General features: G+C 42.2%; 1 protein-coding gene across 1 annotated transcript; it reads left to right on the forward strand.

The window, feature by feature from the left end:
* The first annotated feature begins 1,245 nt into the window (after nt 1–1,245).
* Nucleotides 1,246–21,103, forward strand: tmem116 (transmembrane protein 116). The gene is made up of 11 exons (XM_039805212.1): nt 1,246–1,541; nt 8,578–8,624; nt 11,259–11,322; nt 11,464–11,583; nt 15,238–15,339; nt 16,080–16,129; nt 16,582–16,665; nt 16,798–16,933; nt 18,549–18,693; nt 18,818–18,897; nt 20,300–21,103. The coding sequence occupies exons 1-11, from the start codon at nt 1,461–1,463 to the stop codon at nt 20,465–20,467; spliced, it is 1,077 nt and encodes a 358-aa protein (XP_039661146.1). The 5' UTR covers nt 1,246–1,460; the 3' UTR covers nt 20,468–21,103.
* Nucleotides 21,104–21,343: the final 240 nt, after the last annotated feature.

Consider the following 21,343-nt stretch of genomic DNA (forward strand, 5'->3'; position numbering starts at 1 on the left):
TTTTTCAAAGTTTGTCACCTTTTTTTGAAGGTTTTGTCATTTGTTTTGACCTATTCTTGCCTTTCTTCCTTACTTTTTTCTACTGTCTTTTTTTCTTCAAAGTTTTTTTCTGCTTTTTTCAAAGTTTTTGTCACTTTTTTCGAAGTTTGTCACTTATTTGAATTTTTTTTAAACTTTTGTTGCCCTAGTGTTGTCTTCCTTATTTCTACATGTGTTTTATTTTTATCTAAAAAGATGGTAGAAAGAAAGAAGAAAGGCAAGAATATGTAAAAAATAGTAATAACATTTTTTTAAAAACAGTAGAAAGAAGGAAGGCAACACTAGGGTGACAAAAGTAAAAAAAAAAAATTCAAGTAAGCGACAAACTTAGAAAAAAGAGACAAAAACTTTGAGAACTTTGGAGGACTGCAGGGGGTACGTGTCCCCCTAGGGGTACTTTGGAGGACTGCAGGGGGTATGTGTCATTTTTTGCAAAATGCTTTTTAGTTACAAGGCTGTAGTTACTTCTACTGCCGCTTTTTTCAAAGTTTGTCACCTTTTTTTGAAGGTTTTGTCATTTGTTTTGACCTATTCTTGCCTTACATCCTTACTTTTTTCTACTGTCTTTTTTCTTCAGTTTTTGTCACTTTTTTCGAATTTTGTCACTTATTTGAATTTTTTTTCAGCACTAGGGTGACAAAAGTAAAAAAAAAATTCAAGTAAGCGACAAACTTAGAAAAAAGAGACAAAAACTTTGAGAAAAAAAGACAGTAGAAAAAAGTACAGAAGAAAGGCAAGAATAGGTCAAAACAAACGACAAAACCTTCAAAAAAAGGGTAACAAACTTCAATAACAGCGAGAAAATCTTTGAAAAAAGCGAAAAAAAAGACAGTAGAAGTTACTACATCCTTGTAACTGAAAAACATTTTGCAATAAATGTCATGTACCCCCTGCAGTCCTCCAAAGTACCCCTAGGGGGACACATACCCCCTGCAGTCCTCCAGAGTACCCCTAGGGGGACACGTACCCCCTGCAGTCCTCCAGGGTACCCCTAGGGGGACACGTACCCCCTGAAGTCCTCCAAAGTACCCCTAGGGGGACACGTACCCCGCAGGTTACTCAAAGTACATGCCCGCTATGAAGACCATATACCTACCTCCACAAGTACCCTAGGGGGGGAAAACGCACCAGGCCCCTCCTAATCTTAATACACGGGTGTACACTCCGCAAGAACACTCATAATATCATAATACTGACAGGGGATTTCACATGGCAACAAGTGCAGTGAAGATGAAGTGTGTTGTGTGGGCGGAGTCAGTGGGAATAAGTCCGGCCTCCTGTCTGTCAGCTGCAGGATAAAAACCTCCCTGCTGGGGGGGTTTATCTGACAGTCTCAGCTCCAGGCTACACACACACACACACAACACATACACACACACCTTCATCTTCATCTCCGCTTTAAATCAGGGAGAGTTTTCAGCATGTGGGCTGCAGAGAGTCTGCCCGAGGTCTTCCCCAACAGCTCGGAGAAAAACACCACCGGAGCCAAGGACTGGACCGAGGTGAGAAGCCTCGGATCACTTACTGTGCTGTTACTTAGAAAAAATACTGCTTCTTTTAGGTTATTATTAAGTACAAGTACAGAGGTATTATTAACCAATAGAATAGTTTTTTCAATTAAAAGAAAATGCAATTCCCCTTCTAGTTTTGTCTCTTTGTGGGGTTTTCGTGTCCCCTTTGTAGTCGTGTTGTGTCTCTTTTTGGTCATTTGTGTTTCCTTTGAGGTTGTTTTGGGTCTCTGTGGTCACTTGGTGTCTCTTTGTAGTCCCTTTGTGTCTCTTTTTCACATCATTTTGGACAGTTATTGTTACCATATCTGTGTCTTAAACCGTTGGAAATGCTAGAGCAGATGATAAATAAAAAACACTCAAAAATCTTAAAGACAAAACTTGAAGCTGAAGAAGTCTGACTACGATCGTGAGATGTGAGAGAAGTCTTTTAGTGACGCTCATCAGGCTTAAACCTTTAGAAAGGTGGAACACTCTGGCAATGTAACCATGCACTTAACTCACGACTGGATATCATTCAGGATGTTCAAATGACTGAAACATATTCCTTTATTTCTGTAATGTGTGTGTGTGTGTGTGTGTGTTTTACTGAGTGTGTGTGTGTTTGTTACCTTCTCCACTGTGTGTGTGTGTGTGTGTGTGTGTTTGTGTGTGTGTGTGTTTTACTATATTCGTGGGTTCCAAAAACCGGAGAATACAGTATACTTGTGGGGTCTGCACAGCCTTGTGAGGACCAAAATGCTGGACCCCACGAGTTTAAAGGGCTGTTTGAGGGTTAAGACTTGGTTTTAGGACTAGGGTTAGAATTAGGTTATGGTTAAGGTGAGGGTAAGGGTTAAGGTTAGGCATTTAGTTGTGATGGTTAAGGTGAGGGTTAGGGTTAAGGTTAGGCATTTAGTGGTGATGGTTAAGGTTAGGGTAAGGGTTAAGGTTAGGCATTTAGTGGTGATGGTTAAGGTTAGGGTAAGGGTTAAGGTTAGGCATTTAGTGGTGATGGTTAAGGTTAGGGTAAGGGTTAAGGTTAGGCATTTAGTGGTGATGGTTAAGGTTAGGGTAAGGGTTAAGGTTAGGGTAAGGGGCTAGGGAATGCATTATGTCAATGACGGGTGTTTTACTGTGTGTGTGTGTGTGTGTGTGTTTGTTACCTGTTCCACTTGTGTGTGTGTGTGTGTGTGTGTGTGTGTGTGTGTGTGTTTGTTACCTGCTCCACTGTGTGTGTGTGTGTGTGTGTGTGTGTGTGTGTTACCTGTTCCACTGTGTGTGTGTGTGTGTGTGTGTGTGTGTGTTTGTTTGTTACCTGCTCCACTGTGTGTGTGTGTGTGTGTGTGTGTGTGTGTTTGTTACCTGCTCCACTGTGTGTGTGTGTGTGTGTGTTTGTTACCTGCTCCACTGTGTGTGTGTGTGTGTGTGTGTGTTTGTTACCTGCTCCACTGTGTGTGTGTGTGTTTGTGTGTGTGTGAGAGTGTGTGTGTTTTACTGTGTGTGTTACTGTGTGTGTGTGTGTGTTTGTGTGTGTGTGTTACTGTGTGTGTGTTACTGTGTGTGTGTGTGTGTTACTGTGTGTTTTACTGTGTGTGTGTGTGTGTGTGTGTGTTACTGTGTGTGTTACTGTGTGTGTGTGTGTTACTGTGTGCCAATTAATATGCAGATTACTTTCTGAATGAATGGATGAGTTGTTTGGTCTCTAAAATGTCAGAAAATGGTGAAAAATGTGGATCAGTGTTGTGGCATTTGAAAGCAGCGGCGCTGCAACAGACACCGGCACAGACAGCCAGGTCTCCTCTCTGATGAAACCGCAGCGGTGCATACTGGAGAGAAACTGAAACTAAAGTATCGCTCTCATTACATACCAACGTTGGTATAGATATGATTGATATTTGGATCGAGCCGCCAACCACTACTTTGCAATCAGCTGGAAAATGCATCGTCACAAAGCTGAAAACATTTTACTGCAACATACAGACTCTACCTTAGTATTTTCACTGTGTGTTTTAGTACTTTTACTGCAGTAAAGGTAGCTGGTAGTATTGTTTGAAGTGAAAATTTCTATTTCAGCTGCATTTCTCAGGAGGAAGTAGATATTTTCCAGCTGTGAAGTGTCCCTGTGTTTTAGGAGGATTGGTTATTTTGGGTGATTTTTGAGGAAACAGAGGGAAATATATTTGTATGTTATGAGCAAGGAAGGAAACCCCCATAAAGTCCCCCAAGTGGCCTGACCTGCACTGACCTGCTGTCTGTTAAAGAACCTGAAGTCTTGGTTTCAACTATTTATTTTTTATTAGAAATTAAATATAAAAAGGCAAATATATAGTTTTGTGTTTAAACAAAGGATCAATAATTTACTAAAACAGTTGCTCAGTGTGTGTGTGTGTGTCTCTCTCTGTGTGCTTGATAGTGTGTTGTGTTTATTTCGGTAGTACTGTAGTATCCGGCTGCACTGTGGTCTTCCTGTATGTGTATTACCTGCCTGTCTTGACACATACGCTCATGTATCACGCAAGAAATACCGGAGACGCCGAAACGATGATCGTAGCGTTCGGTCCAACGCGCCCGCTGCGCGCCCGGTGTAGCCGGACAGATTGGATAACATGGGTGGCGAGATAAAAATAGCTGCGCTACGCTGCTATACGCGCCGCTTGTAAACGCGTAAGAAGAGACGTCTGAAGTCAAACAAGTCAAATCTAAAGTAGATTAAGCGCCCATTTCTTTTTATATCTCAACCAGTTGTAATCTTTACACATTCACGCGACAATAAAGGCAACGAAAAGACGACGAAAAAGGCGATGAAAAGGCGACAAAAAGGTGATGAAAAGGCGACGAAAAGGCGACAAAAAGGTGACAACAAAGGCGACGACAAAGGTGACAACAAAGGCGACAAAAAGGTGAAAACAAAGGCGACAAAAAGGTGACAACAAAGGCGACAAAAAGGTGACAACAAAGGCGACGACAAAGGTGACAAAAAGGTGACAACAAAGGCGACGACAAAGGTGACAACAAAGGCGACAAAAAGGTGAAAACAAAGGCGACAAAAAGGTGACAACAAAGGCGACAAAAAGGTGACAACAAAGGCGACGACAAAGGTGACAACAAAGGCGACGAAAAGCTCTGTTTATATCCATTTTCAAATGGAATAGAAACTGTTTTTATGAAATACCACACACGCTAGGCACGGTTATATGAAACGTCACAACAAAGTGCTCATGGGAAATGTAGGATTAAGGGTGTGTATGTCTGTGTGTCTGTATTATTATCTGTACATATATAAAAGGAGAACTCCGGGCAATTTTGACCTTAATCTTGATCGCTATATGTATATATGTATATATATACAAAAAAACGAGCCGAATCGGTGCTAGCAACATGGAGCTGCTGCAGCTAATGCCGAGAGCTCCCACTCAGCTAAAACGGCAGTTATGGGGGCATAAGATAAAGAGTGTCTTTGTGCCTCTTAACAGACATAAAATGCAATTAAAATGTCTGTGCAACATGAACAGGGCCCTTACATGACAACAAGATGCGTTTAGCATCTTAGCCATTGTTTAAATTCACCTACCCTCTTAGCTGCTAGCTGCTGTCTGGGATGAGTGAGTGTGTTCAGCCAGGCTCCGGTAATAATCATCACGCAGCAGTTCCATGTGTATTTGTAGCATATATAGCTATATATATCCATTTTGTGTGCTGTCGTTGGTGAATATGAGTCTCTGCAGTGGCGAATTGTGTGGTAGTTTCCTTAGCCAGGCTAGCAGCCCCGACCGGCATCCTTCTACTTCCTCCCCGCCTCCCTCGCCTGCCGAGGCCGACAACAATCCAACAAGCGGCCGCTGGTCTGGTGGAGGTCTTCCAGAAGACCGTTCAAGCCTTCGCGGCGAAAATTTGTATTTTATTTCACCCTCACAAATAGGTAATTGGCACTGTAGTGGTTATGACCATATTAACTACATGGAAACGGACCAAATTATGTTTATGCCCTGTACAGTAAAATAGTGTTTTAGACTGCTAGCTGTAGTCTCGCGCTGAAGTCCCGTGTGAATTCAGCTGTAGCGTGAAAAAGGTAAATAGCAGTGTGCAGGTTGGAGGAGCGTTGTGTGTGAAAAGTGACGATCGGAGGTGTTCACAAGGAAAAAGCTTAGAGTAATGTAACTATGGAGAATACAGAAGATATTGAACACATGGAAGGGGCTTTTGAGTTTTTAGTTACATAGTCACTAATATGGTCATAACCACTACAGTGCTCAATTACCTATTTGTGAGGGTGAAATAAAATAAAAATTTTCGCCGCGAAGGCTTGAACTGTCCTCTGGAGGACCTCCACCAGACCAGCGGGCGCTTGTTGGATTGTTGTCGGCCTCGGCAGGCGAGGGAGGCGTGGAGGAAGTAGAAGGATGCCGGTCGGGGCTGCTAGCCTGGCTAAGGAAACTACCACACAATTCGCCACTGCAGAGACTCACATTCACCAACGACAGCACACAAAATGGATATATATATAGCTATATATGCTACAAATACACATGGAACTGCTGCGTGATGATTATTACCGGAGCCTGGCTGAACACACTCACTCATCCCAGACGGCAGATAGCAGCTAAGAGGGTAGGTGAATTTAAACAATGGCTAAATTGCTAAATGCATCTTGTTGTCATGTAAGGTCCCTCTTCATGTTGCACAGACATTTTACAGTTTTTTTCGATTGCTAAACGACAGTGGGCACAACTGGAGTCACATGTGCAAAACTCTAACTCCAGTCTGCACAGCAGCAGTTCATGTGGACCAAACTCTAGTTCATTTTTCATTGCTTGAACACTGTTTTCAAAACTCTACACACTTATCCCATGACTTTAACCACAACGTGCAAAACACTGTAGATTTACAGCACTTTGTTCAAATGCTAACACACTGCTGTCAAAACTGTAAACCACACATTCAAAACAGAATAGATTTCAGTCTGGTGCCTATCAAACACTGCTGATTGCAATTTTAGCTGAAAGCCTAAGCAGGTGTCTTGTTTTAGACTAGTTAGTGAACATATATGGTATTTATACAGAGAAAGCTCAGAAAGTCTTTTATTGTGTACAAACACCAAATAAGAATGAAACAATTCTACACTGTACTGTTTGAGAGAAACAGGTAAAAGAGCAAAGATACCAATATGTCCAGGTAAGATGTCTGAGGTTATGTACACAGCTATAAAAAAAAGTGAAAAACACAATATCTTTACAATAGTAAAACTGCATTCTTACTGTTTTTCAGAAAGTAATGGAGGTGAAAGCAATAGAAACACCACATTCATTAGTATTTAGAGATGATGCAGACATCCAATGTGATGAAGAGAACTTGCCACATGATGCTGGAGAGAGGCAGGATTAGTCACACTATTCGTTGGTACTGTTATGTACCTTTAGTTTTTTTCCCCAGTAATTCCATAAATTACTAGAGACAAAATACTTTATTGAAGAAAACTGCTGATTTTCATTCCTTCTTGTTTACCTTATGTAAAAATTGGTATGCTATACAATCTATATTTTTTCCTTAAATAAACTGTTGAGTAGTGTCAAGTCACTCAAATTGTTCAAACTGTAAAGATGAGAAAGTTTGTAATTTCTGTATTGGTGTTTGATACTAGTGTTTTTACCCTCAGTGTGTTCTGAGTGACAGTGTGTGTTATCTCAGTGAGGCTTGTGCATACTGTTTGAGACGTGTGTTAAGAGTTGTGTTGCTGTGAATGAGTTTTGCAAGTGATGTGAACTGTTTAGCTCAGGTGACTGTTGGTAGTGCAGACTGTAGTTAGAGTTTTGCACATGTGACTCCAGTTGTGCCCACTGTCGTTTAGTAATCGAAAAAAACTGTAATTGCATTTTGTGTCTGTTAAGAGGCACAAAGGCACTCTTTATCTTAGGCCCCCATAACTGCCGTTTTAGCTGAGTGGGAGCTCTCGGCATTAGCTGCAGCAGCTCCATGTTGCTAGCACCGATTCGGCTCGTTTTTTTTTGCTATCGACAGTACTCATATACATATAGCAATCAAGATTAACGTAAAAATTGCCCGGAGTTCTCCTTTAAGGGCTGGGTTAAAATGATCGATTGTCCAATTAAAATCGATCTTTGTTTGAGTAGTCTGATATCGAATTTTTTAATAGCTGCCTTTTCACCATGGATGTATAAGTAAAAAGTATTTCAAACTAAACTTATTTGGGGGACTTATACTTATTACTCCTGATATTATATTTGTGGCAGCAGAGATTTGTTGCCAGGCAGACTTGTCCTTAAAAGTTCAGGTTCCAATCAGCTGCAGATGTCTGAGAGTGAAAGTGTTAAAAATAGAGAAGACGGCAAGACACAAAAACCCAAAAGAGAAGCGACTCAAACCAGCTTCATGTTTCATATCAACGTTTCCACATTAAATGTCACACTTTAAACTTCTAAACTGATGAAGTCCGGGCCTTTAGCATGCTGATAACTATTTATATTTATTCATAAAGTTATCTATAAAATGCTGGTTTCTATTTTGCACTGGTCACTAATGTAGTTTTTTATTAGCTTTCTTTGTAAACTTCTTACATTCACCTCTGCGGTTAAATACTTTGATGTTCTTTGATTCCCAGACTTTTTTTATCCACTCTTTTAAAGTTCATTTGTTTTCACTTCTTTTGAAACTTCTCAGTGCGATAATCATACTTTAAAGTGACGTTAGTGTGAACTAAAAGTGGTTTTGATGTGTTAAACTAATCCGGAAAAACGCCCACATAGGTCATTTGTTTAGGCATCTATCAGTTCCTACTGGTATCTAAATAAAGGTAGAAAACACATTGAAAGAGACTGTCTTCCCCCGAAAAGAAACGCCCACATAGGTTGATTGTTCCAGCATCATTCTGACCTATATTTAGGGAAGATGCCACATTCTCATTCTTTTCCACCTCTTAACTGTTTTAAATCTACTATTTCCTATTTTACTCTCTGTTTTATGTGTTCATGTTGATGTACATCACTGTAATGTGCCTCTGTGTCTCTTATAATGGAACTCACCTTGTCTGCAGGTGTATGAAGCCGTCAGGTGGATCCAGCTCGCCATGGCTCTGCTCAGGTCAGTCACTTCTGGTTCTGTTGGTCATAGGTAAAACATTAAACATAGCAGTTGGTGCTAAGTGGAGCGTCTGTCGTAGTGTGATTGGTTATGGTGCTGTCAGTCCCCTGCTCCATATCCTATCCGCCAATCACAGCGTCTCTCGGATGAAAACGCCTCTTTAGTGACCCCCCCACCTCCATCCCCCCCACTATACAGTGCGTGCATGTGCATTAGGTGATCAAAGTGAGACTAAAATGGACAGATTTGTTATTAAAAAAGCAAAACATAATGATGCATGTGCATCGACCACATCCACCACCAGTGCAGAGAGTTCCACCAGGGCCCTGTCAGAAGCCTTGATTCTTAATTTCCCACCAAGCTGATCTACGTTACGTGCCAGTTAAACTTCTCATCTCCAATCCTATCTGTATTAGTGAGAAGCGGCGCCGTCCTGAGTTGAAAGATAGCCTAATTTACGGCTTTATTATCGAGGTAATAGGTGTGTGTGTTCGTGTCGGCCGCTGCCCATTTCCCAACGTGGCAGCGTTCACTGTTCGATCGTGTTCAACACACGATTGAAGAGAAAGCACAAGCAGCCGCTGCACGGCCAACACACTGACACTAGAAACCTTTAATAAAAAATTACATATATAATGACAGAATTTGTATTGTTTGTTGGTCGCAGCGGTGTCTGTTAGCAGTTAGCTCGCTCGTTAGCCGCTGCAGCATGCAAGCAGAGCGAGCAGCCGCCAGCTGTTGATCCGTGCAGGACTTCACCGTGAGCGGACTGGTTAGAGACCATGTGACTGTTTAGAGACCATGTGACTGTTTAGAGACCATGTGACTGGTTAGAGACCATGTGACTGTTTAGAGACCATGTGACTGTTTAGAGACCATGTGACTGGTTAGAGACCATGTGACTGGTTAGAGACCATGTAACTGGTTAGAGACCATGTGACTGTTTAGAGACCATGTGACCGGCAGGTAACGTTAACTGGTCCCTATACGCAAACAACGTCATATCCTAAATGATAGGGGAACCCAGCAACGGCCATTATGAGCTTTTCCTCCATTTTCTCTGAACTAATGTTTTGGTAGGAACAAAAGTTTACATCGTATGTTTGCTGCCGTTTGCCGCTGCTTGCCGCTGAACCGCGCCATAGCTCATTACCATAAAGTTGACCAAAATTCAACTTTCTGATTGACGATCTGGATGCTCAAAACGCCCAAACGCGACCCCGACAGATTTGCCGCTCCTTGCAGCTGAGAGAAGCTTCCGTTGAAAATGAATGACTTCCTGTATCTTTAGAAGCTCAAATCGGCAGCGGTGTGTACGTACAGTCAGGTTCTGATATGCAAATATTTTTGACTACTTTTTTTTCTAAAGGGCATGCTGTTGGTTAAACTGGTTTCTGCCAAAAGTTGGATTGGTTACCGACACACAGCTGTGTGATTCTGCAGCCTCGTTCTCTCCACGGTTACTGTTATTTTGAAATGATTTATGAGAAAAGATTCTTACTTTGTTTCAGATGTTATTTAATGTCCCTTCAGCACATTACGCTTCAATTTCTGCTTCATGCGCTCTGCAATTAAACGGAGAGGCGGGCGGTGAAAGGTCAAAGGTCACCGCACTCGGACAATCAGGGACGGAGAAGTTCACGTCAGCGTGAAATAATCTGATTAGAGAGCTTTGTTTCACGGAGGGACATTTTGAGAAGCAGTTTGTTATCAGATATAAAAGTTTACCGATAGTTCCTTTAACCCTGGTGTTGTCGTCTCCGTCGACCAACAAGCAACGTTTTATTTTTCTGGGTAATAATGTAAAAAAAAGGTTTTGGTCGTCTTTTTCGATACTTTTGTCGAGGTTTCTATCAATATTTTTCTGCGCTTTTTTGACGTTTTTTTTAAAGGTCCAGTGTGTAACGTGTTTAGTTGTTCATTATCAAAAATCTGTGTTGCCCGTTCACAAACTTTTTTCCTTTTTCATGAATATTTACCTCCACCATCAATTCCAAGTATTTCTATTGGCTTGAAATTTAACATTTGCATTCGCATGAACTGGGGTAGACGCTCCATGTTCATGCTCCATCTTGAAATACGTTAGCTGGTAAGGGACATACAGGACATACTGCTCCACCTTTATGTGTGTGTGTGTGTGTGTGTGTGTGTGTGTGTGTGTGTGTGTGTGTGTGTGTGTGTGTGTGTGTGTGTGTGTGTGTGTGTGTGTGTGTGTGTGTGTGTGTGTGTGTGTGTGTAAGGGACATACAGGACATACTGCTCCACCTTTCTCACTTTTCCCGACGTTTTAGTCACTTTATTTTCAAGTTTTTGTCAGTTTTTCTGATGTTTTTGTCAGGTTTAATTTTTCTTCGCTTTTTATTTTATTTTTTTTACATATTTGTTCTTTTTTAAATCTTTTTTTTTTTTAGACATTTTGACAATTTTTTCAATGTTCTTGTATCTTTTTTCTTTCCACAATGCTATAAAATTGACTAAAAAACCCAAATTCAATGAAAGTAGTGAACTGATCATTTATTTAATTTATGAAGAGCATTGTAGAGAACCATCCACCTTATTTTTTTTTAAAATTTGGTTGAAAGAAAACCCCAAAATTAGGAGGATTAACCTGAATGAATGTGATTCTGTGTGCAGTGTTCTGGGTTCAGGCTCCATCATCGTCTGTGTGATGTCACAGAGACTCGGCCGGACGCCAGAGGTCAGTTCCTTATTTCATTCTTTCGTTTTACACGTTTTCTGCTCGCTGCAGCTGCAGTTTGTACCGCCTTAAAAGGGATTTACAGGATTATGAATGACGTGGATAAAAGCTTTTTATTTCTACGTGTGTTTGTGTTTGCAGCTGCAGCCGCTGCTGCTGCTCAGCGTGTCTGACCTGCTGCTCGCCTTCTGCTGGCTCATCGGAGGGGCGCTCTTCTCTCAGCGCTGCACACACTGTTACAACCTGCACACTGTGGAGCAGGTAACACACACACACACACACACACACACACACACACACACACACACACACACACACACACACACACACACACACACACACACACACACACACACACACACACACACACACACAGTGGAGCAGGTAACACACACACACACACACATAGTGGAGCAGGTACACACACACACACACACACACACACACACACACACACACACACACACACACACACACACACACACACACAGTGGAGCAGGTAACACACTAACACACACACAAACACACACACACAGTGAGCAACTGTTTTAGTAAATAACTGATCATTTGTTTAAACACAAAACTATATATTTGATTTCTAATAAAAAAGAAAGGCATGAAACCAAGACTTCAGGTTCTTTAACAGACAGCAGGTCAGGTCAAGTCAGGGCAGGTAAGGTAAGGTCAGGTCAGGTCAGGTCAGGGCAGGTCAGGTCAGGTCAGGTCAAGTCAGGGCAGGTCAGGGCAGGTCAGGTAAGGTAAGGTCAGGGCAGGGCAGGGCAGGGCAGGGCAGGGCAGGTCAGGGCAGGCGGGCAAGGTCACGGTCAGGTCAAGTCAGGGCAGGTCAGGGCAGGTCAGGTCAGGTAAGGTAAGGTCAGGGCAGGGCAGGTCAGGGCAGGTCAGGTCAAGGCAGGGCAGGTCAGGGCAGGTCAGGGCAGGTCAGGGCAGGTCAGGTAAGGTAAGGGCAGGGCAGGTCAGGGCAGGGCAGGTCAGGTCAAGGCAGGGCAGGGCAGGTCAGGGCAGGTCAGGTCAAGGCAGGGCAGGTCAGGGCAGGTCAGACAGAGTTTTCAGATTTCTTTGGGGGGAAACCTTTGTGCTTTTTCACTAAAGTTTAGAGACTTTATGGGGGTTTCCTTCCTTCCTCATAACAAACAAATATATTTCCTCCCTATGTTTCCTCAAAAATCACCCAAAATAATGCATCCTCCTAAAACACAGGGACGCTTCACAGCTGGAAAATCTCTACTTCCTCCCTCCTAATGAGATGGATCCTTTAGTTTCAGTTTCTCTCCAGTATGCTCTGCTGCGGTCTCATCAGAGAGGCGACCTGGCTGTCTGTCTGTGCCGCTCCTGTCACAGTGCGGAGCAGGCACACTTTGCTCCTCCCCCCCTTCTTGTGATTTGATGTTGTACCGTCACGTGACTCAGCGGCGCCAGGCAAGCAAGCAGCCAGGCCCGCCGGCGGCCAGCAGCACACACACACACACACACACACACATACACACACACACACACACACACACACACACACACACACACACACACACACACACACACACACACACACACACACACACACAAGCAGGATAGCGATGGAGCACAAGAATGGCCGAGAGGAAGAGGAGCTCTGTGTGGCTATATTTTCAGGCCGAAAATGAAACAATGGCAAGCTGTATAATTTGTAGAAAGGCTGCAAGATACAGTGTTAACACAACAAACTTATACAAGCATATGGAAACTCTGTCCTGGGTTATTAATAATCCAAAGGAAAAATCCCCAAAACACTTAAAGGTCATGAGAATTAAAGGACAATTCCGGAGCAAAACGAACCTAGGGGTTAATAACAGATGTGTACCCACTCTGTCGTTCTCTGGGACATGTTTTCATGCTAATTGAATGTGTTTGTAGCTTGAAACTAGCTAACACCGCTGATTAGCTTATAACGCTAGTATTCAGAGCACAGGGAAAGTAAAAACAAATCGCTATTTATACCACTAAAAAGGCTCAAAATATCACCACACTTCCACAGTAGCATAATGAGGGTCCCTACATGTTAACCCAAGCATTGAGAACTTTGTAAGCACACAGACAGTTTATTAAAAAGATAGATTATAAAGACAGTCGCGTTGTCGTATACAGGCGGCCGCCTTCTTGGGAGCCACCAACACAACTCAGCAAAAATTGTTCTTGCTCGGGCTTTAACTTCTGGATATTCGGCAGCGTTGCCACAACGGACCGAATTGCTTCGCTCTTATCTTTCTCCGCCGCCATTACGGAACTACAACTCAAACTAGCGCACGACCTCAACGTCATCGTTCTCAGCCACCCCCTCTGTTCACTGATTGGACCGGTAAAGATTTGGCCGGAGAAAACCTGCAAATATACCGCAAACCGTACGTACGTAGGAGGGCGGAGCCAGGCTAGTGTATCCATTCATTTTCGCACTGAATCACACAACATTCAAGCAAACATTTGCGTACAAAGTTTGCTAGCCAAAATGGATCGCGCCCTCTATGTACAAATGCTTCCTATTGCACAAGTTATAATAACCGTTTACAGATTAAGATAAAATCTGTTGAGATGAGATGGAACGTACAAACTTTGTGTCAATATTCATGACATTTTGTCATATTTTACTGTTCCCATGAGGCATATTTCATTCCATATTACTTAATTTGCATAAAAACGTGTGGATGGAAACATGGGCACTGATTCAGCCATGAACAACTCTACTGTTTAAAGAGATCCTGTCCTGGTATTTTGGCCCATTTGTCCCAGATGACCTGGTCCAGAACAGAACCTGAACTGGGTCAGTCTGGGAGGAATTAGAGCAGCAGAAGCAGGACGGACATCAGACTGGATGTAAAGAGATGAAGAGCACAAAACATTCCTGACCTACATGTATTGTTCGGACGCAGTGAGCCTCGGCTCAGCTGCTGGATGTTTACTGGTCAGAGAGTAAACAAGCTCCGTATGAACAGGCTGTTCTTACCAACCATTCATATGAAAAGTAAAGCACCTTAATTTGTATGTATTCTAGTATTACTGTCAGCCCCACACTGACTGATGCTGTATAAGAGCGCTGTGGTCAATGCATTCTCATGAACGGCTTCGACGTATATTGTGTGAAAACTTATGCACAACAATTCGTTTGATATCCTACGAACACCTGTTTCCTGGGTGAAAGTCTTGTGTTTTCTCCTTAACTTCTTCAGGACATGAACACCTGTTTCCTGGGTGAAAGTCTTGTGTTTTCTCCTTAACTTCTTCAGGACATGAACACCTGTTTCCTGGGTGAAAGTCTTGTGTTTTCTCCTTAACTTCTTCCAGGACATGAACACCTGTTTCCTGGCTGAAAGTCTTGTGTTTTCTCCTTAACTTCTTCAGGACATGAACACCTGTTTCTTGGGTGAAAGTCTTGTGTTTTCTCCTTAACTTCTTCCAGGACATGAACACCTGTTTCCTGGGTGAAAGTCTTGTGTTTTCTCCTTAACTTCTTCCAGGACATGAACACCTGTTTCCTGGGTGAAAGTCTTGTGTTTTCTCCTTAACTTCTTCCAGGACATGAACACCTGTTTCCTGGGTGAAAGTCTTGTGTTTTCTCCTTAACTTCTTCCGGGAAACAGGTGTTCATGTCCTGAAGAAATTAAGGAGAAAACACAAGACTTTCACCCAGGAAACAGGTGTTCATGTCCCAGTTCACAGTCACCTTTTACCGGCTAGATTTAACCGTAAAGACCGCTTAACGTTACTGTCACATAACTGGCCGGCCGTCACCTAATGTCGTAGTATATCATACGAATTGGTGTGCGTACATTTTCACACGATATCACACGGACCAAATTGTGAGAATGGGTTCTTATGAGAAGTGATCATGATTCGAAGAAACTACAAACTGTGTTTCTGTTCTGTCAGATTCTGTACATGGCGTCCTTCTTCTTCACCCTGAACTACATGTGGAACCTCTACACGGGAATCCGAGAGAAGTACTACAGCTGCATGGATGGATACGTGCAGGTACATGAAACCACCACGCGCCACTACTTGCTGTACCTCACCAACAAAGCCCAAGGGTGGAATGTAACTAAATACATTTACTCAAGTACTGCACTTAACCCTCCTGTAGTCCTCCGGTCAAATTTGACCCGTTTTCAAAGTTTCTATTTCAGAAATTTGGGTTTCTTTCAACCAAATAACAAAATAACATGAAAGTTCCCTACAACGCTCTTCACAAGTAAAATAAATGATCAGTTCACTACTGAGTGTGTGTGTGTGTTACCTGCTTCATGCTGTACAGGTGATAACAGTGTGTGTGTGTGTGTGTGTGTGTGTGTGTGTGTGTGTGTGTGTGTGTGTGTGTGTGTGTGTGTGTGTGTGTGTGTGTGTGTGTGTGTGTGTGTGTGTGTGTGTGTGTGTGTGTCTATGTCTGTGTGTGTAAGTGTGTGTGTGTGTTACCTGCACCACGCTGTACAGGTGATAACAGTGTGTGTTTGTGTATATGTGTGTGTGTGTTTGTGTGTGTGTGTGTCTGTGTGTGTGTGTGTGTGTGTATGTGTGTGTGTGTGTGTGACGGAAAGTGTGTTTGGTGACCATACAGATGTTTGTGTTTTTATTGTTATCTGTTGATTGATTGAGCAGATGAACATTTTCTGTGTGAACAGACAATAAAGTTTTATCTCATCTCTCTCTTACATCTAACTAATTTCATTTTTGTGTGAATTTAAATTTCAATTGTCATTCCACATCTTGTTGTCCAGATTTCCAACAGAGTGAGCACCGCCGGCAAAATCACCGCGCTGCTCTCAGGGTGAGTACAAACTGTCTTAACGCACGGCAACATTTAACACACGTGGGAATATTTAACCCTCCTGTTGTCTTTGGGTCAAATTTGACCCATTTACAAAAACTTTCTATATCAGAACTATGACAAAAGAATGTTGAAAAAAGTGACAAATGTTGGAAAAAGCTACAAAAACTCTGAAAAAAGTGACCAAAAAAAATCTGAAAAAGTGACAAAAAAAACATCAAAAACATCGCCGAAGGTGAAAAAAAATTGTTTAAAAAAGTGACAAAACCATAATAAGAAAATGCCAAAAAAGTGACAAAAGAAATTGGGGAAAAAACGTTGAGAAAAGTGTAGAAAAAGAACAACAAAATGTTGAAATTTCGACCCAGAAAAACATAAAGTTGCAGGTCGACAGGAAGACAACACAAGGGTTAAAATGTGTCTGACCTCCTCTGTTCCCGTTGTGTTTGCAGTCTGATTCCTGTGATGCTGATGACGCCCGTGTTTATACAAGGAAACATCAGCCAATGTCAGGCCAACTTCAGCGAGCCCTACAGGTGACTGGAGAGAACCTTAAAATGTTCAGACATTACAGACGCACAAGTGAAAGTTTAAGATTTTGTTTTGCTGATAATAATGTGTGTGATCTTTGCATTTTTTGACCCTCTCTGTGCACCTTACCTCACCAGGTGTCTGCTGATGCACACCGGAGAGCTGTATCTTACCTCGAAGCACCAGCACCTAATCAGAGCCTGCGGCGTGCTGCACACCTACAGCATCGCCGTCTTCCTCGCCACCTTCCTGCTCACGCTGCTCAGCATCATAGTGAGTGACGACGCGTGATGTGAAAGGACGTGATGTGACATTACGTGACATGAAAGAACATGTTCAAGTCTGCTCTGTATTTTCTACTGCACAAGAGGCGTGATCAAAGGGCATAGTTCAAATGACTCTGTACGCCATTGGATAGTTCAACCAATCAGACCAACGATTGGGGTGACGTAGCAGCGATAGCGGCATCAAGGGGTTGCAAAAAGCTGCTTGGTCGCTTCTCTATCGTCATCGTGTTAAAACCCGCCAATGGCGTGCCAGTTTGTGATTGGTCCCCGCAGATTTGTAACGGAAGCAGGTTAGAAAGATGTACAGGTTTCCAGCCTGAGCTTCAGGGCGAAATCAAATCGCCGGCAGATCGGGCTGGGTTTACCCAGTCTACCATACCATTCAACCAACCATAATACGGCCCTAATGGTGTGTAAAAACACAACAAGACATCGCAGAACATGAGGCGTGTCGCTAACAATTCTATTGGTTTGTCTCAAAGAAGCCTGTTCATAAATACTCGGATAAGTGCTCTTAAACACCAAGGATTTTCAGTATGAATCAATCGGAACAGTTTAGTTTTCAACTGCACCGGGAGATTAATACAAATGTGTCATTCATTTGTGATTAATCCCAGTTAACTATGGACAATCACGCGGTTAATGTCAATTAAACATTACATTACATTACAATCTTTAGCTGACGCTTTTATCCAAAGCGACTTACAATTAAGTGCTTTCAACCCTGAAGGTGCAAACTCAGACAACAAGTAGTAAGTGCAAGTACATTAGCTTTAAATAAGCAAAACTACAAAGAGCCATATGAAAGTGCATCTTTAAGAATATACAGTATATATTTACACATTATTCGAGGTGCAGTCGGAAGAGATGTGTTTTTAGCCTTCGGCAGTAGATGCGTAGGCTTTCGGCCGTCCTCAATGTCAATGGTGAGCTCATTCCACCATTTGGGAGCCAGGACTGCAAACAGGATCGGGATTTCGTTGAGTGATTAGTTGTCCCTCGCTGTGAGCGGGCAGCAAGCAGGTTGGCTGATGCAGAGTGGAGTGGGCAGGTTGGGGTGTAGGGTTTGACCATGTCCAGGATGTAAGCCATTTGAATTGATCGACAGCCCTAATCAAAATAGTTGCCGATGAAAGTATGAATGCATCTTCTCAGTAAAACAAATAACTGACCTAACTATTAACCTTCATGTTGTCCTCGGGTCATATTTGACCTGTTCTCAAAACTTCTATATCAGAAATATAATAGATTTATAATATAATAGATTACTACTTTCTTTAACTTTCTTGACATCCACATGTCTGTGATTGTCCACCAACATACTGTAATATTAGTCAAAATCTTTCATCACTTCATAAATAGGTATAATCTCCCATAAATGAAAAATAAGTGTAAAACTATTGGTAATAAGTTGGTGTTAGTGAAAAATAGCATCGAAAACATAGCAAAAAAGTGACAAAAACATTGAAAAAACTGCGGAAAAAAGTGACAAAAACCTCAGAAAATATGTCCAAATTATTTTAAAAAACGGTAAAAAAAAAGTTTTACATTTTGACCCGAGGACAACAGAAAGGTTGAATAAACCTCCTCTCCTGCTACAGGTGCTCGTGGTTAAAGCCCGTGAGATTTACAGGCGAGTCGTGACGTCGACCGGTTACCTGGGCAACGAGCAGCGGGCCTCCTTCCGTGTGATGGACCGGCGGATGCTCCTGTACCCGCTGATCTTCTTCTGCTGTTGGGGTCCAGGTCTGTTTCTGCCTACTTATTCAAATCCCCGTGGTCACTGAAGACAGCGGGCGTTTCTGATTGGATGTTAGGAATGATGGAAGCGCAGGGTTTGAATCTGTTTACTGTGTTTGGTTTTCCTCAGCTGTGGCGCTGGCATTTCTGCGGGTGGCGACACCCTCCGCAGGTCACGGCTGGGCAGGGGTCGTCCTCTACATATCTCAGGTCAGTCTGACCTGAAAAAGACACACAAACAACCACAGAGAGACATAAGACGACTACAAAGAGACCCTAATCGACTACAAAGTGACTTAAATGGACAATTCCGGCACAAAATGAACCTAGGGGTTAATAACGTGTACCAAGTCGACCATTCTCTGGGATATGTTTTCATGCTAATCGAATGTGACCAGTTTTAGAACAAACCGCTAATTAGCTTATAACGCTAGTCGTTGGGGCATGAGTAAAGTAAAAAGAAATCTCTATTTCTACACCACTAACGAAGCTCAAAATATCACCACACTTCAACGGTAGCATAATGAGGGTCCCTACATGTAAACCGAAGCATTGAGAACTTTGTAAGTGTACAGACAGTTTATTAAAAAGATAGTTTAGAAAGACAGTAGCGTTCACGTATGTTTATCAGTGTTTTTTGCCCCCAACGGTGCCTTCCAGGCAGGCGCAATCTTGGGAAAACAGTCATGACCAGTCGAACCACGAATGCTGTGCAACGTGAGCTGAACTGTCACTTGAAATCTCCCATGGTCCATGGTTTCCCAATGGGTCGATAGGAATTACGTTTGTGAAATGTAATTACACGGAAATGCATGAATTATATCTGTTTATTAAAATATATGGGTGACTAACTACAAGGGTTAGGGTTCGACTGGTCGTGACTGTTTTCCAAGATGGCGCCTGGTTGTATATGTAAACGCTACTGTCTTTCTAAACTATCTTTTTAATAAACTGTCTGTACAATTGCAAAGTTCTCAATGCTTCGGTTTACATGTAGGGACCCTCACTATGCTACCGTGGAAGTGTGGTGCAAATTTGAGCCTTACCATACCTAGAGATTGGCATGGGGTACGTTCCATAAAGTCATCTCTCAATGCAAATCATCCAGCTATTAGGCTATCTGAAATAAAACCATGCCAATCTCTAGGTATGGTGAAGGGTATGTGATGATGTGGGCCTCTATGTACATAGGGGTGTACTTACTTATGCCCCCTGTATTTTAAGGAAGAACATTTATTTATTTACGATACCTTATTACAAATAAAATTGCTGTCGTTAAAGGTTGGAGTTTTCCTAATTTTTTTTAATTAAGGCATTAAGATCAATTTCCCAAAACATATTTTTTTATTCCTCTTTTTAGTCAACTTTAGCATGGGTTCATAACCTTATGAGCACCACTGTATGTGACATATTTAAACACCCCTTTCACAGGCCAAAGTTCATATTTGTAACTTAAATGTTTGTGTGTATTTCAGTGCTGAAATAAAACTTTTTTGAGATTTTAAGAGTTTGAAAGAACACGCATGAAACATGGAAAACATCTGGATTCAATCTTTAAGTGTGCAGAAACTGAAAGCCGTGTACGTTTCACTGACTGTTCTCTGTCCTTTAGGCTTGCACCTCGGCCTCTCAGGGTTTCCTCAACTGTCTGGTGTACGGATGGACCCGTGCACGTCTCCGGCGAGCCGGCAGGAATGTTTTATCTCGAGACATGGACACTCAGACGCCTCTGCTGAGATCCCAGAAGATCATACGCTACCAAGCACTGCGCTCCTTCTGAAAAAGACAGATGAGGAGTGGCACGCTGGAACTGAAAGTGAAACTGAGCAGGTGCTTCTACTGTCATCTGCAGCAAAAGACTCGAGAGGAAAAGTCTCAAATTTCACTTTCCGTGAGGGGGAAACCCCGCGGCTGAGTGTCTGCTGAGGACCAACACTTCCACCTCTGATCCTGAACCGCCGAGGCAAGAAAGAGAGAAGCAGAAACAGCCAGGGGGGAGTTTACGCTGAGAGAAACAGCGATAACGAAAACAGGATTTGAAAGAGACGTTCGTGCATTGACTCTGAACTGACATAACCTCACATGTGGTTGGTTTTAACGTTATTATATGGGTCAAATCTGTCTATAAGTGTAGATATACATGTGAAATATTATTGTTACCAATGAGTGTCAACATGATCATAATAGGAGGTTTAAAAATGTAAACCTGTCGACTAATTTTTACTTCTTTCGTCTGTAAACCAACAGAACAAAAACATATTCAAATATAATAAGTTTTAGCCTGTAAACAAACATATTCAGTCATTTTTTACAGTTCACATGCATCAGAGAAAGAAGATTGAAAGCCCCTTTAATCTTTTCATATCCACATTAAGATGAAAAGTGCTTTGAATACATGAATATATGTGGCAAAACAGTCCGGTTTGATACCAATATTTAAGCCTTATTCTGCTCTTAGCTTGCAAGTTTGGAGTCTTAAATTCAAGAGTTAGGGAAGTTTAGATTTTAGGAGAACTGAAGCATCCTGAAGAATATATTTTGAGACTCAATAGGATGGATTAAACTTTTTATGAGTCTAGGGGCCCTATTTTAACGATCTAGGTGCACAACGTCTGAAGTGCCTGGCGCAGGTGCGTTTAGGGCTTGTCCAAACCAA

The sequence above is a fragment of the Perca fluviatilis genome, chromosome 7, assembly GCF_010015445.1.
Source record: "Perca fluviatilis chromosome 7, GENO_Pfluv_1.0, whole genome shotgun sequence".
Taxonomy (NCBI): domain Eukaryota; kingdom Metazoa; phylum Chordata; class Actinopteri; order Perciformes; family Percidae; genus Perca; species Perca fluviatilis.